This window comes from Periplaneta americana, chromosome 4 (genome assembly GCF_040183065.1).
Source record: "Periplaneta americana isolate PAMFEO1 chromosome 4, P.americana_PAMFEO1_priV1, whole genome shotgun sequence".
In the NCBI taxonomy this organism is placed as follows: domain Eukaryota; kingdom Metazoa; phylum Arthropoda; class Insecta; order Blattodea; family Blattidae; genus Periplaneta; species Periplaneta americana.
In genome coordinates this window covers 206,564,166-206,591,189 of record NC_091120.1, presented here as the reverse complement: position 1 = coordinate 206,591,189, position 27,024 = coordinate 206,564,166, and the positions used below count along the sequence as shown (strand labels likewise).

The following is a 27,024-nucleotide window of genomic DNA, read 5'->3' as shown; positions in this document are numbered from 1 at the left end:
GTAACTCAACTATCAACAAATTTATACAAACGCTGTTTGCTGCAACTCACCAAGTCAATTAATCTTCACATGTGCAGCTCAGCAGACTAAATAAATTAACGTATCAATGCAACTACGAATACAACATAAACATTAACAGTTGAACATCTGGTGGAACTTACTGTGTTGTCACCAAGGTAACTTTGTCAGTTCTCTGCCCCCACAGCAAACAGCATTTAGTTACAGAGTTATAAACTTTCTCAGCGGTAGTGTTTGTTACTACAGATATTAATACACACCTGAGCCTTTATGCCGTCCAGGACTCCCCCCTTCACTTCCTGACACAGACTTCCTGGACACAGGCGATCCAGAGCGACTAGACGAACGTGACCTGGAGCGACTCCCCGACTTGCTCCTGCAATACAAGAGCATAGACATGCAACAACCAATGTCTGCAAGTAGTCCAGTATTATTCTAAAACCTTGTGTTGTTACAGTATTTATTTAATTTCTGCAAGGAAATGTAATGCTATCCTAGAAATTACTTCTCTTGCCAATAATTCCTTTAATAAATAATTCATGAAATCATCCCTGATCTTTCAATCAGTTTAATGAACCTTACTCAGATACCTGACATGCAGACTTAACTGGACATTGATGTAACAGCAGCACTATATCATTCCATAGGGAGCCCAACCACGAGTCCAGCATTTGTTGAATATTCAACAAGCAAGAAGTATCAAGGTCAAGGTATAAAAGAACCATCCAAAAAAGCAAGGGAACTTTCAAAAACTTCAGAGGACAGTTCTTACAAGGCCTAATTCATAATCTAAGTGCAAGATTCACAAATTCTAATCACTTTTTTGAAGACTGCGAAGTGTTAAACCAAAGCCTATGGCCTACAAACTGTAGTGAACTTGTTCTGTTTGTTTGGTGATGACAAAATTGCAATTCATTAAAAATCCGTGATAAAAATTATGACTACTATCTCTGAAACTATTAAGAACTTTCGTTTGTATAAGGATGTTAAAAAACAGGAATATGTAGGTAATAATAAATAATGACGAATAATACATTGACGAAGTTAAGAAACAGAATGCATATTCAGCTGCTACCATCTTTGATTTTTATAACAATAAATGGACCTGCTTTAGAAGATTTTCTGGCAAAACAATTTGCAACTGATTGCATAAAAGCAGGCCACCACTCTGCCTCATCGCAGGAAACTTCAAAGACATAATCTCATGTAAGCAAATTATTTATTTAATTAAGGTAATGCACTTTACTGATTGTTACTTTGTCTCTCTTTTGTATACTTTTCACAATATGAGAAATGTATATATTAAAAAGATGAATATGAGTTGTCTAATTCCTATATTACAGTGCTTAGTATAGCCTTTCCATCATGTAAACAAGGAAATGCCATTTAACCTATTTAAAAGCTTTTGGTATGCCAAGAATGTCGATATATGAGAAATTGGTTGAATGTTTCCTCCCCTCAAGAAGGATATAGTCAGTGACCAGGAAAGGAAGGAGATATATGTGACAAGTGCTTTGCGCAAAAATGATACAAGTGAATGTTAAATCCATTATCCCCTTGACATAATATTTTCGTTTTTCAAATTAATCCATTTCAACGATATTCCCTGAACTCTTTTAGTTTGCTGTGATAACATGTTGAGATTTTTTCGAAAAAGTAAATTTTCTTTCAGTGCAGTAAATCTTGCACTTGACTAGTGCAGTGAATTCTTAAAGAATGTAGTCATGTATTTTACTAGCAGCATTTTGATTCTCTTTTGTTTGGTCTGGCCTGGCACTGCTGTACTGTCCTCTTGGTCCTTGTTTGCACTTCGTACAATACACAGCTGGCTCTGTCGTTAGCACGGTGACAATTGAGGATGGCAATTTTCCATCAATATTTATGTTTGTGAACAAGTTGATCTTTCACTTAAAATAAATCACTACATGCAGCAAACACAATATTATAATGTCCTCATTTAACATAAGCTGCAGTACAGCTGACATGTACGATCTGTGCTGCTCACCTGGAGCGAGACTTTGCTGGGGAGCCACTGCGAGAACGAGATCGAGACCGAGAGCCAGACTTGGACCTGCAACAGAGATGGTGTGAGCACGCCAAGCAGCAGTCTACTGAGTCACCTGCAGTCAACTGAGACATCTGGCACTCACCTGGAACGAGAGGAGCCACTCCTTGACCGAGATCTCGACCTGCTCCTGGACTGTGAGCCACTCTTCGAGTCTGATCTGGAACCACTTCGGGAACGAGATCGTGAGCCACTCTTGGAGCGTGAACGGCTGCGGGATGGCGACCGAGAGCGTGAGCGTGAACGGCTTGAATCAGATGCGATGCGTCGCTTCTTCTTGGCACCAGCACTGCGGTCACTGCCGCTCTCACCCCTGTTACACACAAAGGCTTGCAATGCCGTCTAGCTCAACGTGACTCACTCCATCAGTCAGAACAAGACTCACCCGCTTGCTATCTTCAGCTGGTTGCTATCGCTATCTGACTCACTCGTTGAGATGGTGGCCTTCGATACGATGCGACTCTTCTGGCGCGCCGACAGTCCGTCGTCCGAGGCAGGCTGCTTCACCTTCTTGCCTCGACCACGCGGCTCCTGAACAGACAGGCACTCTGGTTACATAAAGGGCACAAGTGACTGGATGCACGCGCAAGAAGAACTAGATGCTGTATTGCTCAGAATGGACTAGCTCCCTGAACAGCTTCAGAGAATAAATTAAATTGTCTACCAACTATACATACAAGTGCAAGACATGCCAAGACAAAGAAGGTGTACTCATGGCTCAGATGGAAGGTGGGGCTAATGTCAGTGTTATTATTATTGTTACTAATAATACTAGTATTCTTGTTGTTCCTACTGGGGTAATATATACTCTCATATGGCATTCTGTCATTACATATTTAATGGCCATATCACATGTTTCAGTCTAATTCATGTGACTAATAAAACATTGTTGAAGCTACATAGTTTCTTAAAAAATCAACTTGACACACAAATACGTTCTGTTCTGGTTCTTGCATAATGTCTAGCATGGTGCGTGCAGGGACATCTACTTTTAATTTTTCTTCTATACTTAATAAAAAGAATGGAAGTTTCGGAAGACTATCCTATTTATACTACATTAATAATTCCACTCACCAATATAAACACTACACACCAATACTATCACTATTTTAAAACTATGCACCACTATCATAATTTTTTAAACACTGCGTACCAATACAAATCTGCTTTCAGGTATAACTCCCTGTGAAGCTAGCTTCAATAATTTCAAGGCAAAAACTGTTTGATACTCAGCCCCAGAACAATTTCTCCCTTGAAATTATTCACTACATACCAATATTATCACTATTTTAAGCACTAGTTATCAATATTATCACCGTTTTAAAAACTACATACCAATATTATCATCATTTTCACACTATGTACTAATATCACTATTTTGAACACCATGTACCAATATTATCACTGCAGCAGCATAAAACAAATATATATGAACACCTTTAACAACAGAAGGCCATTGGGAAGACCTCGAAGTAGATGGAAAGATGAAATTCAGAAGGAATACTGGAAATGGGAATTACCATCTGGGAGGAACTAGCAAAAGACAGAACGGAGTGGAAGCGTTTTGTGAAATCGACATGGAGTCGACATGCTCCATAATGTCCTTTGACGTACCAATATTATCGCTATTTTAAAGACTACACACCAATATTGTCGCTATTTTCTATGCTAAGTACCAATATCATTGCAATTTAGAGGCTACTCACCAATATTATCGTACCTATGTTGTTATTACTTTAACCACTATGTACCAACATTTTCACGTTTTAAACACTACTTTAATTTCTTGCCTTGCAAGAACCACAGTCGAAAAACAGGATACAATGTTTCAGTCGATCACTGCACTGCACATATGTACACTGATCACACTGATAGAAAAAGAAATTTGTCTTTTGTTTAGGATGCTAAATACCTGTCAATACCGCATTTTTCCTTAATGAGGGGCGGGTTAAATGGTACACAGTATTCTACACTGCAGAACAAACAAGTGACTTCGTATAAACTACAGCTTGGAACTGCTTTCGTTATCGAAATATGGTAACATTGTTTGTCAGAGACCTGCAACAATAGTCAAGCTGCGTTAGGCCCACAGGAGACACACTGCAGTCTACTCAAGCAACTTCATCTGGGACAAAGGGGAGCCATAAACAAATGACGGATATGGTGAAGAAGGTAAAAATGCTGCTACTTCTGGACAGACATAATATGCATGTTTTCCTTGCTATCAACTCCCAACTTCACGAACATTCGTTGCACTGGAATAGAAGTAACTACTGCATCCTATTCACGTGCGAGCTGTGCAGCCACTGACCAATTTTAACAGCAGTGAATGGGCCTGCAACATCATGATGTGGCTAGTAATGGATGTGGCTACATTCACCTGAAATGGCACGGTCAATATCCATAACGAGTATGTCTGGGTGGAAAACAATCCACATGCCATCCAGGAGGTACGTTCTTCGTGAACATGTACTATGAACTGACAAGTGCAAACTACTTACGGAGCTATCCCACTCCACGACCTTCTTTCCTGTCACAGAGCCCTGTCACTGCATGCACTTCACCCCAATGTCTCTATTTGTTTCACTGACTTACCTTCTGCATTTTGCGGCCCCGCTTCTTTGGCTTATCCTCGCCCTCTGAGTCTGAGTCCCCGGTTGCCTGCTGCTTCTCGCGCCTCTTGCGGGCACCTCCACTTCCACCGGGCCGGCCCTTCCGCTTCTTCTCGCCGTCGGCACTGCTGACACAACGGCACGTTAGAGCACTGCACAATGCACACTGATCTACGGACCTGCCCCTGCACCTGCACAGCCTCTCACCTGCGGCGCCGCTTCTTGGTCTTCTCCCGAGGCTTGTCTGTGCCGCTGCCCGCACCGCCGTCGCTGCCTCCGGAGTCGGACACGTACTCTGCGCGCTTGCGCCCTGCGCCCTTCTTGGCCGGCTTCTCACTTGGCATGTCCCCAAACAGAATCGCGTTCTTTGTCTTCTCGCGATACTCCTGCCGCTTCTTAAGCAGCTCCTCGATCTCCAGTCGCTTCTTCTCCTCCAATTTTTTCTGCTCAAACAAACATGCAGATCAGATCAGAGTAGAGAGAGAACAGCCCTCACGACGGAGCGATACAAAGGGAAGGCACGCCCACGCACCTGCTCCTCGGCCTGCTTGAGCCGGAAGGCCTCGCGCTCCTCCTCCTGCTTGCGCCGCAGCTGGCGCTCCTCCTCGTCCACGCGGCGGGCGCGCGCCACGTGGTACTGCGCCTGCGACAGCAGGTCCTGGCACTGCCGCGCCTCCAGGCCGGCCAGCGTCACGTCGTAGCGCATGCGGTCGCCGTGCACCGACAGGTAGTTGAAGTACTTGTGCGAGAGCCCCAGCTCGTGCACGGCCTGCAGCACCGTCTCCAGCGTCGACTTCTCGTCCTTGAGGATCTGCGTGGCGAGGCGCTGCAGCACCAGCGCGATGTTGTACAGCAGCACCGTGTCCTGCGGCGCCACGCGGCGCGCCTTCAGCAGCGTCATCTTGGCCTCGCGCAGCTTGCCCGCTTTGAAGTAGGCGCGCGCCAGGTACTGCAGCACTTCCACGTGGTGGTGGCGGTAGAACTTGCGCAGGCAGTTCTCGTACATCTGAATGGCGCTCACGTACTGCTTCTGCTCTACGTAGATGTGGGCAATATTCAGCCACACGTCGCAGAACTCCGCCGTGGCCTCGCGCACCTGCGCGAAGATGTCGCGCGCCTCATTCACACAGCCCTTGTGTGCCAGCACTGCACCTGCACACAGAAAGCATGTGCAACATGAGTCAGGGTAATCCTGAGCCCTTTTCTTTCACATCTAAAGGACGGAACTAATTAAACAGTGCCCTGATGTGTAATATCCAGACATCGGATTCTAGGGCAAATGCCTATTTTGTTTCTTTAGGAGAAAAGTAAAAATAATTATTAATATTTGTGTTTCATGGAAATTGAAAGGTATTCAAAGAGTTTTATAGTGCCCTAAAATGCCCTACAACGGTTATTAGAGCCTAATTTGTTAATATTCGCCTAAAAATGCCTAACTCACTGTAAAGTTTCGCATTTTACTCTTACTTTTTATAATTTATACATGCATTCACTGCGAAATTTAAGGCATTTAAAAAGTGGAAAGTTTACTTCACACTGGCCATGAAACCATTGATAAAGGAAACAAAATGTTTTGAATCTCACGACACTCGCAATAAATTTCACCGAATTTAACATGTTTGGAGGCATAAATGCCGACAAAGAACCAACCTTAGTTTTGAAGCAGGCAACAATCACAACATGTGCTGCTACCGATTCAGAGATATACTATACTATAAAAATGACTGTTTTCGGTCTGAAACCGATTAGCTATACTGCCCTTCAGAGTGTCATAAAATCATAATTTTTGGAAAAATAGTGTTTTTGAAATATTTATGAAAAGTCGTAAAACTGCGAATTAGTAGGGTAAACCGTTACAAAATATTTAAAAGAATGGCCCTCCTAGTGTTAACACTACCAGGAAATGCAACAATAAGTGGAACTTTGTATTTTTGTCCAGTTGAATCTCTATAACAACGGTTCATTTGAATGCTCGTTAACAGTTGCTCTTTCCCTCACCTTATTTGTGTTGAGAAGTTTTGAGCGGTAGGACGTTTTCCTGTGAAGTTTAACGCGATAATGCCGAAAAATATAAGTGCAAAATCTACATTGATCCGGCAATGGCTAACAGAATATTCAGAATTCACTTATGATGGAAAAATAATATTCTGCAAGATTTGTAGCAAACAGGTATGTAACAATAGTTGAAATATATAAATTCTATTAATTTTAATGAGTAGGCCTATAATATTTATGCATTGACTGAGCTATCCTGAGGTATAATTCTTTTTAAGACCACTACACTTTAACCTTTTAAATTCCGATAGTTAAAGTATTTGCAGGTCATTAAAATTTTGATTGTTCGAACCCACTAACTTTGTGATAGAAATACGGCAATACAACAATTAGGATTTTATTTTAATTCAGTTTACTTTACATTTTTAGATTTCGCAAAAAAAGAAGTGCCACCTAAAGCAGCATGTGCAAGGAGCGGCTCATAAGGCTAAAGCTCAGCAGAAAAATCAACTGCAACAAACTTTACTAACACAGCCTACTTCATCCAATCTCAGCAGCAATTTCTATGCTGATTTAACCAGAGCGTTTGTTGCTGCTAACATTCCCTGGAATGCAATTGAAAATCCGGTTTTAAGACAGTTTTTACAAAAATACTGCAAACAAAATATCCCACCTGAGTCGACCCTAAGAAAAAATTACTTAGACAGAATATACAATGAAACTTTAACTTCCATTCGGGAGGATATAGGTGATTCTTACTTATGGGTCTCTGTGGATGAAACCTCAGATCCTATGAATAGGTATATAGCAAATATGGTAGTAGGAAAACTTAGTCCTGATGGACCTTCGATTCCACACCTCGTATGTGTTAAGGAACTTTCGAAAGTGAATAGCCAAGCCATTGCTTATTTTGTAAATAAAGGCCTACAGTCTTTATACTCAGGTAATATAGACGATTCTAAAGTTCTGTTGTTTTGTACTGATGCTGCCTCATACATGGTTGCTGCAGCTCCACTTCTTAAAACATTTTATCCTAACCTCACGCATGTAACCTGTCTCGCACATGGCCTTCACAGGGTTTCTGAAACAATCCGGAATGAATTTCCTCTTGTCAATTCGTTTATTTCTAACACAAAAAAATGTTTTTGTAAAGCCCCATCCAGGATTTCAATATTCAGAGAGAACTTTCCAGATATCCCACTCCCACCTCAGCTGGTTGTTACATGATGGGAAACCTGGATTCAGTCAGTGGTGTATTATTCTAAGTATTTTAAAGAAGTGGTCACAGTTATTGATAAATTACCTGAAACTGATAGTGCAGCGTGTGTGAAAGCAGTGAAAGATTGTCTGAATGACTCACGAGTGAAAAACGATATTGCCTACATAACATCAAACTTTTCTTTCATACCTGCAAGCATTGAATAATTAGAACGTGAAAAACAATCTCTTTGTAGCCAAATAGCAATAGTAAAGGAAGCTCAAGTGAACATATATTCTGCTTTGGGCGAAACTGGGAAAAAAGTTAAAAATAAGTGGGACAACGTATTAAATAAGAATGTAGGATTTTCACTGTTGGAAAAAGAATCAAGAGTGATATCGGGGGAAAGTGTAAATGTTCCAGTAAGTATTGATGTTTCTATTGTACCTAATTTAAAATTTGCGCCTCTCACATCAGTTTTGCTTGAAAGGAGTTTTTCTGCTTTCAAAATGATTCTCAGTGACAAAAGACAAAGGTTAACTGTGGAGAATTTAGAAAAAATTCTGGTGGTGTACTGTGCAGATAATTATAATAAAGTCTGAGCATGGAACTGAATTTCAATAACTTAAAATGAGTAATCTTGATATCAATAATCATTATTTCATTAGTTTCAATATATTAAATTTGTGCAGCTCTGTTTATAAATATAATATAGTATTCTTTTTTAATGTTTAAACATACTTTTTTGTGCGTATTTTAGTGTATAACTAAAAATTTCAGTGAAAGAAATAAGTATGATACCTTGATGTGCCTAAAATGCCTATTTTCATTAAAATAGAGCCTAATTTTACAAATTTTGAGCTTATTTTAGGCGCCTAAAACTGCAATTTTTAGTGCCTAAAAATCCGATGTCTAGTAATATCAAACAATGAGGAACATGCAGTACTAGGATTCAAGAAGTCACAATCTGATGATCTACTACAGCAACTTATTTATGAAACCTTCTGTCATAAAACAGCAGGGCTGCTTCATACAGACCAATTCGCGTCACGAAGGGCACGAGGTGAATATCATAATGTGCACTTGTTAAATAATCATAATGTGAGGATATGATAAACATGCTTTATTCTACCGATGCAAAACGTGCTGGTTGAGGAAATTATGCAGAGAGCATTACAGGATATGGCCAAGTCAACTGTGTATTGTAAGTGAAAAATGTGTCCTCAGTACAAATAATGATGAAAGCTGTGTTTCTGCACCATACATCAGACATCAGGCATATATGGACATCTTTCAGCAAGCACAGATGTCAAAATACATTTATACAAACAGAAATGTAAATACAAAGTAGAGAAAAGTTCATCCTGTATGAATGAGATAAATGCATACTGTACTATTACATTATCCACCAATGAAATGGCGCTTTTAAGTCATTAAAAAAATTTTCATTATATTTTGCTTTGTGATCAAATTTTCTTAATTCTCCAAAAACACTATATGAGATCACAGTAAATCACATTTCTTAATAAAATAAATCACTGTGGACAGAAAACAGAATCCTACGGGATTCCAGAGAATAACTTCTGTCCATCATAAACCAATTCATGGTGCAAGAATGGTTTCAACCTCAAAAGGTTAATCAGTTTCACAAGATGATGCAAACAAATTACATAAACTGAGATGTAATGAATCACTAGCCATTATGATGTAATGTCCACCATAAATGATTAGCGATATTTATTTTATAATTAAAAAATAATTTTGATTGTTTCCGGAGACTACAATGTTCATCAAAATTACACAACCAACAGGATCAAACTTGTAACAATCATTTGAGTTGTCGTTAATTTTCCAAAATCTTTACATTTATGTTTATTATCATGGATTTGATACACAGGTCATTTACATCAGTAGATTTAACTTGTAGGGGAACAAGCAATACATTTATCACCATCACATGCATACCGATGCCGTTTGCAGCCCAGATGTTGCGCGGGTCGTTGCGCAGCACTTGCTTGTACATGGCTAGTGCTCGGTCCTGGTGCCGCTTCTCCCGCTCCTTGTCTCTGGTGGGCTGATGCAGCGTCTGCAGCCACACGTTGCCCAGTGCTATCAGCGAATACGCGTCCGTCGACGTGCTCGGGTTCTGCGGACAGTGCAACACTTCATCAGTGAATTCTGTGAATCTACAACATAGTGTCTCACTGTTAGCCAGCAACATCTCTTCTGTGGCCCATGTTCAAGTGTCCCTTTTAAGTTGGTTTGCAATATCATCTGACTGGCTTAGCACTGCCCATTAAGGGGGGTGAGATGCAACTGTTACCACTGCTACAGCTGCTTAAAATTAGGTGACAGCAGATCAAACTGCATTACTAATTATCAGTTTATGCAAAAAGTAATGTTTACTGCGATAATCTGGCCACTGCACAGGCAAAGAAGTCACATCACACCTTGAGAACTCTCTCGAACTTCTTCTGTCCAGGTCCCCACTCCATCTTGGCAAGATGGAGGTTGCCAAGAAGAGACCACGCATCTGGATGCTCATTATTGATTCTCAAAGCCTCCTTGAACCAATCAGATGCCTCGTAGATCTGTCCTTTGTCTCGTGCCATACAGCCCAGACGGAGATAGCCTGTCGCACGCAGATAACCACTTCATGTTAGACAACAATACAATTCACAAACAAAAGAACGTTTATATGTATCTTAACTAAAATTGCATAAGATTGGGTGGTTATAAGATTTTCATTATGTTTCAGGTAACTGACTTAAGAGCAATTCGAAACAAAAATGTGGCAAAAACAGATTTTTTTAAGACCAGCCAGAATACCAAGACCAGAAAGAATGAAGAAAGAAGGTCATACACAATAATCGGGCAAAAAACATTTTCTCTCCAATTGCCCCAGTGATGAAATCAATAACCACACAACAGCTGTACCAACCACTGCAAAATGTTTGAGTTTCCCTCTCATTTATCTGAGTGTTATGTAACGAAAGTTATTCAAGTTTGTAATCAGAAAGATAATTTATAACAACATTGCATTGGAAACTCACATTATGTTGTGTATTGGAATTGTTTTTATATTCATAGTATGCTGTGTCCTTTGGACAACCCTTTTCTTAAGGGGAACTACCTTACAGCTAATATATAAGGAAAGATCAGTTATTTCTATGCTGAACTCTGTATTGTGTAACAGAAACATTTGCAAAGAAAGAAAAATTAACATAAGAATAACACATTAGTCATAATAATATGGTGCAGATGAGAAGAAAACAAATTCAAAATTACAAATCTACTGAAACGAATTTCCTCTGCTGATCAGCAAGATGTTCTCAGATAGAAAAAATACAAATGAAGAAAAAACAACAGATGTATTATAATCAGGGAACGGATTTATATGGACTAAAAATATATGAAATATGTAAATATATATGTAGTTATTTTTACCAAAATATGGAATTAAATATGGATTTTTACCAAAATATGGAATTAAATATGGACTTAAAATTATAAAAAAATGACTATGTACGTTAAATATTGGTACATTTTAATCAAACTAAACAAAAAATATAATGGACGTACCTTATCTTCCAATGTAGTTTCAACAAAACACAATTTTTATTGTCTGTTACCATAACAATAGGTTACAAACATTTCTTTCAAGTGCTGAAAAGTGAATCTTCTTCTATTGTCTCTGAGGATAGATTTATACTGACTAAAAGAGCGTTCGACGTCACAAGAAGTAACTGGTACATAATTCAATTTCACAATGTCTGCTGGGGATAAGTCCAAGTTAATCTTCACTGTTGATTCACCACTCATCACAGCAACAACCTTTTGTAGTTCTTCATATCCAGGGTTTTTTGAAAGTACAGTGTCCACCTTAGCTCTTACTGCATCTGCAACTTTACCTCTACCACGATTCAGTTGTTCCACAGTACTATTTATAATTTCAAAACTTTCAGATAGTGAAAGGTGCCTATTTTGGAGACTTTTGAGCGTTTTTATGATGCATGAAAATGTATGCTGAATGTGAGCTAAGTCATTCTTCACACTTATGTCACAGGTAACTGTTTTCGCAGTATCAATTGAGACTGCATCTTCAGAGTCCAATGCAAGGAGAACATTGTTAATAGAGTCTATATGTTCGGCATAATATTCAACTGCTTCTAGCCATGTACCCCATCTAGTTAAAATTGGCTTTGGTGGCAATGGAATTTCAGGGTACATTTCTTTCAACACGTTAACTCTACTGGGAGCTTTGAGAAATACTTTTTTCACTGATGAAATCAACAAATCTACTTTAGGGAAATTGTCTCTGACCACTTCTGCCACACGATGAAATGCATGCGCCACACAAGTAAAATGAGTCAATTTAGGATATACAACAGATAATGCTTGTCCAGCTTTGACCATATAAGGGGCAGCATCGCTAATAAAGAATAACACATTATCGTACATAATACCCTTTGGCCACAGGATACCCATAGCTTCGTTGAACAGTTTAACTATAGTTTTGTTATTGCACTTTTCTAGAACATCACAATGTAAAAGAATTCGTTCAGAATATTGTTCACTTAACAAACCGATAACTACATTACCAACAAGTCTACCTTCTTTGTCGGGAGTCTCATCAATGGAAACCCAAATTGAACTATCTTTAATTTCATCTCTTATCTTCTGTATTGTCTCATCGTAGATGGATGGAGCATACGTCTTCCTAAGTGTTGACTCATCCGGGATTGTATGTTGAGTATATTTTTCAAGGAATTCCCTGAAGACCTTATTCTTTAGTTTGTAGAGAGGAATATCAGCAGAGATGAGAGAACGGCACAGGTCGATGTTAAACTCAGATCTTACATTCGATGTTGTTGGTTGTGTTAAAAACAATTGTCTCTGCTTGGAATTTAGTTGTTTGTTGGCCTGATGTTTACTAGTTGTAATGTGTTGTTGCACCAGGAACTTTTGTGTAGATGATACTGCACACTGACACAAATTACAAAATAATATTTTATTGTCAGTTGATAAACCATCTTCTTTAAATTCTGAAATGTAACTTGTTAGTTTTGATTTTAAATTGACTGAATGACGTACTTTTGGCATATTTACCGTCTTTATAGTATGATTTACAAAACTGAACCTATGTGTACTCTGACTGGCATTTAACTGTTGAGCTGCACAACTGAAGTCTGTTAAAAATTTTAAATTAAATTAATACAGTTTTGTAACTTACTTTCCCATTGTTGATAGGACTGCTAATTTTCAAATAACTCTGATGTTAAAGGGATTACTGAACATGTGTTTAAATCTCTATTGTTGAAATGTATTTTTAAAAGTTAATGGAATTTTGTTTTGTTTTATTGTTAAACCTAATATAATATGGACTGTTTTATATGAAATATGGAAAATATATGGAAATTAACGAAAATATGTACTAAACTCTAAAATATGGAAAAATATGGAAAATAAAAGTAGGATTTTTCAACCCTACACATTGTGAAACATAAAGATAATGCAAAATATAAATTATATTAGCTTTATAAGTAAATATGTATTTACATATAAATCCTTTCCCTGATTATAATACTTCTACACTACAGCTTATAGAACAATACAAACAACTGCAGTGTATGAGCATGGATGAAGATGGGTACCAAGAGGGAGAGGAAGGCCAAGGAAGACATGACAGCACAGGGTCTACAAGAAGGAGACAAAATTAATTGTTAATATTTGACTCAGGAAGCTGTGCTAAGCATCGTACACCTGTATACTAAAATGACCAGTTATTAAAAGTAAAGTGTATAAATTTTAACACAGATCACAAGGGTTAGCCAAGATGAATAACGTATATCTTAAAAGAAAACGGAATATTAAGGTGAAAACGAAATGTGACAGGACTGCTGAATTCGTACATGACATACATTCAATAATATTTTACAAGTTTTCTGGCTCACTGATATTGTAATCTGTAAGGGCATGGCCGAAGTTGTTTTGCAGTTGCACAATGTGGCCATCTGTTATGAAGTAAGCAAGGATTTAAGCTATCAAAGCAATCTGTTCCTATATCACAGTGCAAAATCACGTTATAAACAACTGTAAGATGAATATACGTGTATGGTAACAATTCACAAATAAAAATTCGTGAAAGGGACACAATATGATAGCTGTGATGTCCTTCCCACTGGGTAAGCTAACAAGTTTCATTGAATACTGAGTACTGCACAACAACAAGAAGGAATCCAATGATCAAAATATCATATGATCCTTAGAATTTCATATATTTGTTCTTTTTTAGTAGCTATTAACTGATTCAAGATTCTATTAGGGGATCATATACTTCCCAGCACCTGTAATTAATACGATTGCTAACTTTCCTACTTCTTGACAGCAGGGGAACGAATTGCTTGTGCCCATACGTACAGTCCACGTAGTTCGGGTGCTCCTTCAGGATGTCCTTATACAGCTTCTCTGCACGGTCGAACTGGCACAGGGACTCATTGAGCCGTGCCAGGTTGTAAGTGGTTGTCACGGCAATAGAGTTGTAGTACTGGGGGTCCTGGTCTGCCTCCACCTTGGAGCGGCCCAGAGAGTCCTCCAGGTTCCTCTTGGCCTCCTCCAAGTTGCCCAGCCTATGGCACATTTACATCTCACTGAATTTTGTCAAAAACATTTACATAAAAATAAGCATGAAGCAGTAGCTCTGAGCGTGTTAAGAACACAGAATTCAGGACCAAAGAGTTTAAGTATTGCAGTCTTACAAAAGCTCTGACATCAATGAACCACTCACACTCAAGCAAATGGGGGTGATGCACGTGAAATTCCTTCGATGTTTAGTTCACTCAGTGCTGAACTGTCTTCGTACATTGCATAGACTACACAGCACAACAATATGCTAGTATTTATTTAAGTAGTTCAGATCAATTCAGAGTTTTAAACACTCAGCAAACTCATACAACATGCTAACCATAATATTTGTGAAATTTTATATATTATAAATTCAATATAAGTTTTCTTAAGATATGTTTTAGACAAAAATCCGTAATATAAATTAACCCTGAAATATCCTCTTGGTCAAAATATTGTGGGTATACTTGAGTATATATCACCGTTGTTTTTCTTGCATTTATTAATTCTAGGATACACATTAAATGAGAAAGATCTCATCCATCGAAATAGGGTTAGGAAATGATCCCAGGATGGAAGTATTCATACATCGCTTCAAAGCTAGAATATGGAACATGTCAAACAAAAACAAATCTTAATAGTTAGTAAAGTCTTAATTATAGTCACAGTTTATTTGCAATGTATACAGTAGAGTTTCACAATATACTAGTACAACTGTACAACACACGGGTTAGTATCGATACAGAAATATTCACGAAATTTTGTGGAATGTCAGGAATTCACCTGCAGATAGAAGACGAGACTGATACTGAATATAAGACAGAAGAAGGAAAAAAACGCGCACGTGCACATGCAGCTCCAATCTGAACACTGCATTCAATTAAAGCTTTTTAACCATTAGGAAGCAGTAGGGCGCAATAAAACTGAAACAGAATTCTCCACATGCATCACACCTCATTAGTAACATCGTGCTACTTCCACTAAAAACGCTATCTCTACAAAATTCTTGTGAGCTCTAGGTTCAAACATGCATTAGAAACTAATTAAGTTGGATACAGAAGAATCGGAAATCTGGAAGGGAACTATCTGTGGTCCTATTTAGATGCAATATAACAGTTATGGATAAAACAGAAAAAGACTATTACGGATTCGATATCCTATGATAATGGAAGACTGGATACCAGTATGACTTAAAACCAAACTAAAGGCAGATGATGCCCAGAATGGAACTGAAATAGAGATGACTAGAAGTGCTTGGGAGGACTGTACTCATATTGCCCCCCCCCCCATCACACAGAAAAACTGACAAATGAAATAGCACTGTTCATGTCAGAAAATAATTCCGCAAAGAAATTAGTTATCTACAGAATGATTTCTACAGTTTGTTGCTATATATCTGCGTGCACGACTTTTGTGCATTTTCAATTTCTCCCCTGTACATCCTGTAAAATGAAATGAATCTATAATTCCATTCGGTACCTCTGTTAAATACTTAGGTGTGCATCTGGATCACATGCACATGTAAGACCATCTTCTCCATTCTAAATTCCTCAAATCACCTACAAAATTTCCTATCCTTTCAGTTAAAAAGAATTCTCACACAAACATTGGTAATGCCACATTTTGACCACTTCAACATCCTACTAACAGATTTAAATTCTAATTTAGATAAAAAATTACATAATGCCTGCATATGTTTCATTTGCAACATCTGCAAATATGAACACATTACACCTTTCCTTGAAATGCTACAATGGATAAGATTACTTACTTACTTACTGGCTTTTAAGGAACCCGGAGGTTCATTGCTGCCATCACATAAGCCCGCCATCGGTCTCTATCCTGAGCAAGGTTAATCCAGTCATCATATCCCATCTCCCTAGAATCCACTTTAATATTATCCTCCCTTCTACATCTCGGCCTCCCCAAAGATCTTATTACAGGGCCAAAAAAATATTCATTTACCAATTTTCCTATATTGCATCATCAACAATATTCTTCACCAAACAAACTATCTCTCCATGCATTTTAATCTCTTGTCCTGTGCAATTCTTGTTTATTGCCTACTGTATGCCTTCCCACGCAACAGGTCACTATTCTTCCTCCTTCACATCAACTGCCTTCCCAGCATCCTCAGTAACTGTCTAATGATATTGCAATTTAAAAGTAAATTATTCTTACACGTTACCAGTAGTAAGCCACATTAATTGTCTTGCACCTTATTTCATCTTATTATGATTATTTTACGTACTTTCATTGCGTGTATTAAGTCTTTATTTTAAATTACTGATAACTTGTTAGTACGTACATATTTTATTTCACTATTTCTGATAGGACGTTTGTTTACTTTGTTCCTTACATATCTTTAATTCTCTTGTTTGTATGTGTGTATATATTATATCGCTCATACGTGCCGTGCAGTTGTAATTTATTTTTGAATTTGTAATCCTCAATTTATACTGTGGTGTAATCCAGTTCACGTATCTTTTGCCTACTGCAACATCCACTGACTGCGTGTAACTTCTAAGCCTTGTATTATTTTGTATGTTTGCACTATTTTATCAACTATTAACTTGCAACATTGTATAAGTTTCCTTTTTGTTTCTGGCTGAGTGGAAGAGGAGGAGAATGAATAAATCTACTGTCTGCAGCACAGAAGAATCATTGCAACAAAGACACAACAAGTGGGCAAATATTAACAGATGCTATTTCCCATTCAACAGTTGATTTCATAGTACTGCTAGGTATTTGATAAGAAAGAAATATGCTGAGAATAAAACTACAAACCATCAATGTCCATCAACATTCTCATCACTTTTAAAAGTCAATGTAATAGATAAGAGAATATTAAAATACCAGTATGCAAATAGTGCATTCATACAATAAGATATTTAGGTGGTAATCCCCAAATTAGATTGTTCGATTCATTAATTATTAAACATATTTAATTACACTGAATTTCAGGACACGAGGATGAGCCTACCTATAGTGCAGTGCTCCAACATTGTTGAGGATCTCGGGGGGGATGTCGGCCTGCACCTTGTCTCGCAGGATGCGTGTGGCAGTGGCATACGCAGCCAATGCACCCTGCAAGTCAGACTGCTCGAGGATCTGCGCCAGTTCGATCCACGCCTCCACGTCGTCGGGGAACTGCTCCGTCACCTTGCGCAGATGACTCTTGGCGATGTCGCGCTTGGACTGGCTGCTGGAGTTGGCGTATAGCGAGCCCAGGATCTTCATGGTCTCGTAGTTGCCCGGCTGCGCCTTCAGCACCTTCTCGAAGCACTGGGCCGCGTTCTCGGTGTCCTCGCGGTAGATGTACATCTGGCCCAGCCCGAAGTGGGGCAGCACGAACACGGCCGGCGCGAACTGCGTGGCCTGGTAGTAGTACTGGAAGGCCTGGTCGTAGTCGCCCTGCACGTGGAATGCACGAGCAAGCTGGTAGCAGCTCTCCGCACGCATCGCCTCGTTCTCTGTGTTGTGGAATGCGTGCAGTGCCAGGTGCTGCACCTTGTGGTAGTCCTGCACACGCAGTAATAATTTACCTTACCACATAAGTCAACAAATTCCATTCTTCATTTTATACTTAACACTACTCTAGTCTTCCTATACAGGGACGACAGTAACACGACAGAGTAACTCCTTAAGACAAAAGGAATAGAATTTTCCTCTGTAATTTTGTTTTATTTCTTTTTGTTCAGTAGGAAGTCGACTTTGTTTCTAGAAACAACTGCAACATTTCAGTAACTCTTGCCAATGCCTGGAAACACAGCAGCAAACTTTTTTTCTGTCAAGCACTTCTCCACGATTGTTCAATTTAAATCCAAACATTTTACCGAGTTTACCTCTCAAATTCTCATATGAGATAATGGAGTTTACACTTTTCACAAACCACAGAAAACTAATTTTTTTTCTTTATCAAACTAAACATAAAACTTCATATACAAAGTCAGTACAGAAACTGCAACTCCAATACAGCGGTCGAAACAGAAGACTGACCCCTATTGTAAACGAATTACCAGATTTTAGAAAGAGAAGAAGGTAGTTACGCTCTCACTTGCACACAGTGTAGACATGGCTATTTTATAAGGGATGAGGGGGACGAATCCCAGAAAAGTATGTATTTCATATGCTAGGAAGATGAGCTGACAACAAGGTGGAAGTTTTCTTGGAAAACCATAAAACTTAATAAGGGTTTCGCAGTGTGTTTCAAGTTTCAATAGAGGTGGACTAGGTCACTGTCCTCATATCTCCATCTCTTTCTGAAGTGTTTGTGTTTCCCTATACTACTTGGTTTACAGTTAGAAAATAACAGTACTATTGAGCTTTTAAGTAAGCAATTTCCAAGAGAGAAATATTGTCGGAATTTTTAGTATGAGTTTGTATTAACAAAATAATTATCAGCTACAACTGATTAATTTTAATCAACTCGATTAATCTATTAAATATTTTTGATCAATTAATCATAGAACAGAAAATGATCGATTAATTGATTAGATTAATAATAATCGTTACTGGCCATAGTAAACGAGAGTACCCATATGAACCCGATCTCAAACATCCAATAACAGAAAACTTACATTCTACCGGTACAGCTAACAATGCACTTCTTACTCGCATTTTAACCCCTTCAGGCCTGATGTACATTATAGTGTACATTGCTTCTTTTTTTTCTTTTTTGGAATGTCTTCGATACTTTTCAATATTTTAAAAAATTCAATGTGATAGAAATGGAGAAAATTATTTTTGAAACATTTCTATACCCGAATTAAAAATAAAATTTAAAATTTTGGGGCCTCAGGGGTCAAAATTGTCCCAAAATTTTGATTTTCTGTGAATATTTTATTTACGAATTTTGGATCCCCACAATGATTACGTGACTACTTTTTTTTTTCTTTTCAATTTTTTTAAATATAAATTCAAGTTTCAAGGGGTTAAGAACCTATTGAGCCATTCCATATCAAATCAAAAGTTTCGAATTAAAATCTCCTTTGACTTCTCAGATTTTGATGAAACTTGCTACATCAAGTGACATTAGGCCTACATACTTGTGAACAGAAATCATAAGAAAAAGTTTTTCATCCTGCATTCAAAAGTTGTTAAGTATTGAATTTTATATCTTTTATCAAAAATTGTCGTGTCCTGAAGCAGTTAGTTAACATTTTCTCTGGAACCAGATGAGATACAGACCGGGGCAATGTCTCCCATTTTAAAGCTCTTTTAATGGACTTTAATTTGAGGTGTAACATGACAGTGGCTACAATATAAACTTTTTCTTAAAATTCAAAATTTCTCAGAAAATGGTATTTTTGAAATAAAAAAATCACAAAACTATTTCATACCATCATCTCACATGTACTAGAAATGACACTTATATTGACCAATATCATATTGTTTAAAGCTGCTGGTAGTAAGTCAGCTGATTTGTGTAACGCTAGACGTCTGTTAGACTAGATGGGATATGCTAACTATTTCTCCTTACATATATTCCTTGTATCACCTGATCCCATTATGATCCCAAAATGAAACTTTGCGAGGTGTAAGATGATAGTATGAAATAGTTTTGTGATTTTTTTTTTATTTTAAAAATACCAATTTCTAAGAAATTTGAATTTTAAGAAAAATGTTTATATTGTAGCCCCTGCCATGTTAAATTATAGCCCATTAAGAGAGACATGGCCCACGTCTGTATCTCATCTGGTTCCAGAGAAAATGATACTGGTAAATAACTACTTCACAATGAGGCAAGTTTTTGTAAAAATCTAAAAAATTAATACCTAAGAATTTTTGAATGCAAGATAAAAAAATGTTTCTTATGATTTCCGTTCATAACTATGTAATGTCACTTGATATAGCGAGTTTTATCAAAACCCAGAACGTCAGTCAGAATCAGTGTGTTGATTTGACATGGAATGATTCTATTTTTGGATTCACAAAGGCTAAGCAATGCCTAGTCACTGGTACCTTCTTGAAGAAGAAGTGGTTGGCCAGGTGGTTGAGGACCATGGGGTTCGTGGAGTCGATGGTGTAGGCCTTGGACAGCATCTGCACCCCTGTGCGTATCGACTCCGGCTGCTGCTGGTTCAGCTTGAGGATTGCCAGGCCCACCAGAGCCCCGACACACTGCGCGTCCAGCTGCAGAGCGCGTTCGAACGCCAGTCTGCAACAGCACAGCAAATTGAGAAAACAGAATAAATAAGAAAATTAATAAAAATGTAATAAACGAAAGCGTGAGGGCAAACACTCAACTGCTGTCCCTCAAATTCACACATCGAGCTTCTTTATTGCAATAGTTTCTAGAATGCCCATATTACTGGCAACTGAGGCATTGAATGATTGTGCGTTTAGGTTTTGGAGGCTCAAATTTGATTACAGCATAGTACACTTTTGTTAATTTATAAATACCCTCATTAATTTAAGATCTACAAAGAATAGCGATAATGGGGTTTTTGTGACTGGAGGGTCAACAGGAATCATCTGCGATGGGTCATAAGCTATTGTCTTCAGCTCCTCCACTACTGCAGCTGTGTCGCAAGTAGGGTGCAATCCTCGTGACAACTCTGAAGTTACGTTCTTGTTTAATTTGCTAGGTATGGTATTGTGCATTACTTTTATACAAAGAAATCAGTCGCTTTTCTATAACTCTCAATTGATTCAAAGAAAAAATTTAACTTTGCTACTATCTATTGCAACATGTTTTTTTATTAAGACCTTGCAAGATTGCATTTTTATTAGTAATGTTGCCCACATATATTGGTGACCAAAGGTTCGAATGGATTTTCTGTAGCAAACGGTGATAAATTATAATTAGAAGAAGGCGTTTTCCGTTTTGTTGCAACAATGCTTTCTTCATTTTCATCCGTGATGAGGTTAGATATTTATTATCTAAACTTTTCCACAAATCACTTGTCAGATCGTGTTACTAATATTTACACTACAGAATGAACAATCAACAAATACACAGAACACAAAAACTTTAATATTAACACTCAGAATCTAATAAATTAAACTTTTAACCATCTGCAAATAATAAAGCAAAATGTCTCCTAGCCAAGGCCTCCTCGATCACTCATGTTTCAGTCAAGGGAGCAATTCAATTAATTTTCTGCTGCAGATAAATAGCTATAATGAATCACAACCAGTATACTGCCACAGCATGTACTTTACTGGTAAGCTAGCATCTTCTTCAGTAACAGGATTATATTTGAAGTTGCTGCAGACGCAATTAACTTTACAACCTGCAGGCATTTCTTCCACATTCCACCCTTCAGAAAACTCAAGGCCTGCTCACCGTGCCTTATCCTGGTTGCCCAGCTTCATGAAGCAGTGCCCCATGCCCAGGCGCACAGCTGCGGGACAGCTGGGGTTGGTGCGCAGAGCCTTCTTGTAGAATGCCAGAGCACCCCGGAAATCCTTCTTGTTGAATGCTATACACGCCTTGCCCAGCAGTGACGGGATGTTGTTGGGGGACTGATTCAGGACGAAGTTGAACTGCGCATCTGCCTGCTCCATCTTGTCACCCTCCAGCAGACAGAAGTATGCGCGGCCCAGCAAGTGATTCTAACAAACACATGGCAGCAAATGTTAATATATTTACAAGCAGGTGCATCAGGTTCAGAGTTTAGTGTAGTAATTGAAATCACGGGGCTATATGTCAACAGGAACAGTGGGGCAGACATAAAATAAAGTCTATTATGTCTTCAGAAGACAAGCACGGGGCTATTTGTCAACAGGAACAGTGGGGCAGACATAAAATAAAGTCTATTATGTCTTCAGAAGACAAGCACGGGGCTATTTGTCAACAGGAACAGTGGGGCAGACATAAAATAAAGTCTATTATGTCTTCAGAAGACAAGCACGGGGCTATTTGTCAACAGGAACAGTGGGGCAGACATAAAATAAAGTCTATTATGTCTTCAGAAGACAAGCACGGGGCTATTTGTCAACAGGAACAGTGGGGCAGACATAAAATAAAGTCTATTATGTCTTCAGAAGACAAGCACGGGGCTATTTGTCAACAGGAACAGTGGGGCAGACATAAAATAAAGTGTATTATGTCTTCAGAAGACAAGCACGGGGCTATTTGTCAACAGGAACAGTGGGGCAGACATAAAATAAAGTCTATTATGTCTTCAGAAGACAAGCACGGGGCTATTTGTCAACAGGAACAGTGGGGCAGACATAAAATAAAGTCTATTATGTCTTCAGAAGACAAGCACGGGGCTATTTGTCAACAGGAACAGTGGGGCAGACATAAAATAAAGTCTATTATGTCTTCAGAAGACAAGCACGGGGCTATTTGTCAACAGGAACAGTGGGGCAGACATAAAATAAAGTCTATTATGTCTTCAGAAGACAAGCACGGGGCTATTTGTCAACAGGAACAGTGGGGCAGACATAAAATAAAGTCTATTATGTCTTCAGAAGACAAGCACGGGGCTATTTGTCAACAGGAACAGTGGGGCAGACATAAAATAAAGTGTATTATGTCTTCAAAAGACAAGCACGGGGCTATTTGTCAACAGGAACAGTGGGGCAGACATAAAATAAAGTCTATTATGTCTTCAGAAGACAAGCACGGGGCTATTTGTCAACAGGAACAGTGGGGCAGACATAAAATAAAGTCTATTATGTCTTCAGAAGACAAGCACGGGGCTATTTGTCAACAGGAACAGTGGGGCAGACATAAAATAAAGTCTATTATGTCTTCAGAAGACAAGCACGGGGCTATTTGTCAACAGGAACAGTGGGGCAGACATAAAATAAAGTCTATTATGTCTTCAGAAGACAAGCACGGGGCTATTTGTCAACAGGAACAGTGGGGCAGACATAAAATAAAGTCTATTATGTCTTCAGAAGACAAGCACGGGGCTATTTGTCAACAGGAACAGTGGGGCAGACATAAAATAAAGTCTATTATGTCTTCAGAAGACAAGCACGGGGCTATTTGTCAACAGGAACAGTGGGGCAGACATAAAATAAAGTCTATTATGTCTTCAGAAGACAAGCACGGGGCTATTTGTCAACAGGAACAGTGGGGCAGACATAAAATGAAGTGTATTATGTCTTCAGAAGACAAGCACGAGGCTATTTGTCAACAGGAACAGTGGGGCAGACATAAAATAAAGTCTATTATGTCTTCAGAAGAAAAGCACGGGGCTATTTGTCAACAGGAACAGTGGGGCAGACATAAAATAAAGTCTATTATGTCTTCAGAAGACAAGCACGGGGCTATTTGTCAACAGGAACAGTGGGGCAGACATAAAATAAAGTGTATTATGTCTTCAGAAGACAAGCACGGGGCTATTTGTCAACAGGAATAGTGGGGCAGACATAAAATAAAGTGTATTATGTCTTCAGAAGACAAGCACGGGGCTATTTGTCAACAGGAACAGTGGGGCAGACATAAAATAAAGTCTATTATGTCTTCAGAAGACAAGCACGGGGCTATTTGTCAACAGGAACAGTGGGGCAGACATAAAATAAAGTCTATTATGTCTTCAGAAGACAGGCACGGGGCTCCGTCCTTAACAACCCAGTATGCAGGCTGTGTACGATCCACATATCCATAAAGAGTTTTAACTATTCTCGAAGAATTATAAATGACCGTAGGTTGCATCAATGTTTAACAGAAGTATATCTTTCCAGCTGCAAAGTCATTCACAGTCGAAATTCGAGACCAGCGAAAAATACTTGCAAGCAAATTTTGCCTAGAGCCCTCCATCACTTGCGTGCCACAGATCCACTTTACTTCTCTCCAGCAGCAAGACATGCCGACATCTTATCACCCTTGCTCGGCCTTAAACCTGCGATTTTCACATCCAATGCGAGATTACAGACGACGGAGGTGTTGAGAACGCCAAAGCAACCTTGCAACTGACATAGGCCACGTGCACAACAATACTACCCACTTCAGAATCCACCTGCAGTCTTGCTAATGTATTGATCCACTCTATCCTGCACAATACAAAACCATCACACTTGTCACGAACAGGCTTTTGCTTGACGCAGTTAGTTTTCCTGTTTTTTTGGAACTCTTTTCGAGCCTTAAAATTGCTCAAACAGAAACACCAATGAATTCACTTGTTCTTCTCGTAATATCATCAATTAACACTTTCTCAGCCAACTTATAAAAACGTTTCGTATAATTTTTTTCTCATCACAGGTTAAAGACTTTCCTTTGCGATGTTTCTCACAGAAAGCCATAATTTGCGACACACCAATTTTCACCTAACTGATTCTATTTTTATACGAAACTGATTTCCAGGTAAAATACCCACACTTACTCGTTGCAAGGTGATGATGCGAGTTCAGATTACATTTTCAATATTAAATTCTTCACTAATCTTATCTTTTTTTTCCATAAAATGTTCAATATTTGACTAATAAAATTCAAGTAATAAATTTCACAATATTGCAAAAACTTCAAATAACTAATCTGCATTTTCATGGCGAATGAAAACCAATCAGAAGTAACAGACAAGAATTCTAACAGGAGGACATTCACTGCTTGACATAATTAAAATCCAATTTCAACTATGAACCATATACCACAAACCACATTATGCTTCTACTAGTTGTATCACTGATGGAAGAGCGTTTCATACTGTTGCTTTTGTTTAGTAAGAACCACGGAATGACTGTTACACAGCTTCTCTTTCAAGGGTGTTGGCCTCAGGAAAACGAAATTCCAACTCAAGAAAAATGACATAGAACTAAATTCAGAGCAAGAGGTTCAATTCTGTCAATGACAACAAAGGGCGCCAATCATAGTGATGAAATATAACGGTAGTCAAAGTGCTGAATTACCTGGTCGTACATGATGATCTTGTCTGCAGTGGTGTACAGCAGGGTGGCTTTGGTGAACAGCTCGCGCTTCTTGTCCTTGTTCTTCTCTCGGTTCGCCTCCTGCACGTAGTACGCCGCCAGCATGTCCAGTGCTCGCATTTGGTCCTTCTCATAGTCCCGGTAGTCCACATTTGCATCCAGCCTTGATGCTTCCAAGATCCTGATGAAGTCCTCAATCTTTCCTTGCTTGTAGTACTCCAGCTGCACAAAACAATGTACAACTGCTTGTATCATATGCAGCTTTCCACACCCTTCTTCTTCCCTTTGAAGGAAACCACAGCATTACACCAATATTGTACACTCGGGAGGGAATGTCTGGAATCACGAGATCCATTAACTTCACCCCCTCCATTTACGCTAGCACTCATCCCTAAATCATTTAACTCATGGTTAGTTAGGAGTTGCCTCGAAGAAACCTGTTGCTTGTGTTCACAGTAAACAGCATATTAGGTCCGTGCTGCAATGTCTAGACCCATGTTATATAACACACGCTGGTTGAATTTCTCATGGGGAAGAAATTTTCTCACGAAATTTCGGTCTGTGTATAGAACCGGTGCACACCTAGCATCACAATGAATTTGAGGAGCTATGAAAACCAAATAGAAGAATTAGGGGGATCATCGTGCTGACCACACAATATTACCCCCATAACAGTTGGCATGTATTATTATATTACTATATAGTGTAAATCCATATACCAGTTTGTTAGTACAATTTTTTAAATGTCTCTGACAGTATTTAAACTGAAAAGCAAAAAATAAAGAAGGAATATAAGAAATGAGAAGTACTTTTCGATAATACCATCATACATGGCAGCAATGATGATGAAAGTGACTACTTAGACTGGGAACTCATCAGCAAGAACAGCTGTGCTTCAACTATCCATTCCCATCTCGGTAGTAATGTAAATTATTGCTATAAATAAAAAGTTATTAAGCATAAGATTTTTATTTTTATTGGGTTATTTTACGACGCTTTATCAACATCTTAGGTTGTTTAGCGTCTGAATGAAATGAAGGTGATAATGCCGGTGAAATGAATCCAGGGTCCAGCACCGAAAGTTACCCAGCATTTGCTCGTATTGGGTTGAGGGAAAACTCCGGAAAAAACCTCAACCAGGTAACTTGCCCCGATCGGGATTCGAACCCGGGCCACCTGGTTTCGCAGCCAGACGTGCTGACCGTTACTCCACAGGTGTGGACTTAAGCATAAGATCTACATTAGTTTTATGAGTCTAGTTTTTAGACTAACCACATGCCATGTTTCGGTAAGAGCATACACAGCTTTCTCATTACCCACTGAATAGTATGGAAACTGCCACAGCTCCTTCTCAGTCATGCAAGGCCAATACAGAACATCGCTACTGTAACTTCAATTATCCTAACTTTTCGAGTAACAATTATAAAATTTCAAGATAAACAAACACGGTAATGGTTTGTACATGAATATGCAGGGTGTACACTCAAATCAAATTTTTAAATTCCTGACATATCCTTCTTTTCCAGACACAAAAACCATTTTCCCCTGACACACAGCTATGGCAATAATTTATTCTGAAATACATTTTAAAAGCTTAATATCCAATGCTTATTAAATTTCACAACGTCAGTTTAATTCAGTAAGGAAATCTAATTTAGGACTGCAGGGGTCCAGCTTCTTCCCCT

At 38.7% G+C, this 27,024-nt stretch overlaps 1 protein-coding gene across 1 annotated transcript in view; it reads right to left on the bottom strand.

The window, feature by feature from the left end:
* Positions 1-27,024, bottom strand: part of Ctr9 (RNA polymerase-associated protein Ctr9) — a 33,023-nt gene that overhangs the window by 611 nt on the left and 5,388 nt on the right. Inside the window, exons 3-16 of the mRNA XM_069824938.1 lie at positions 25,322-25,561; positions 21,804-22,072; positions 20,477-20,672; positions 17,496-18,034; positions 14,309-14,517; positions 10,339-10,520; positions 9,854-10,034; positions 5,228-5,847; positions 4,903-5,138; positions 4,679-4,820; positions 2,469-2,614; positions 2,169-2,396; positions 2,024-2,089; positions 279-394 (exon numbers count right to left, since the gene is read on the bottom strand). Of these exons, the coding sequence (XP_069681039.1) occupies positions 279-394; positions 2,024-2,089; positions 2,169-2,396; positions 2,469-2,614; positions 4,679-4,820; positions 4,903-5,138; positions 5,228-5,847; positions 9,854-10,034; positions 10,339-10,520; positions 14,309-14,517; positions 17,496-18,034; positions 20,477-20,672; positions 21,804-22,072; positions 25,322-25,561 (3,370 nt within the window). The remainder of the gene's footprint in view (positions 1-278; positions 395-2,023; positions 2,090-2,168; positions 2,397-2,468; positions 2,615-4,678; positions 4,821-4,902; positions 5,139-5,227; positions 5,848-9,853; positions 10,035-10,338; positions 10,521-14,308; positions 14,518-17,495; positions 18,035-20,476; positions 20,673-21,803; positions 22,073-25,321; positions 25,562-27,024) is intronic.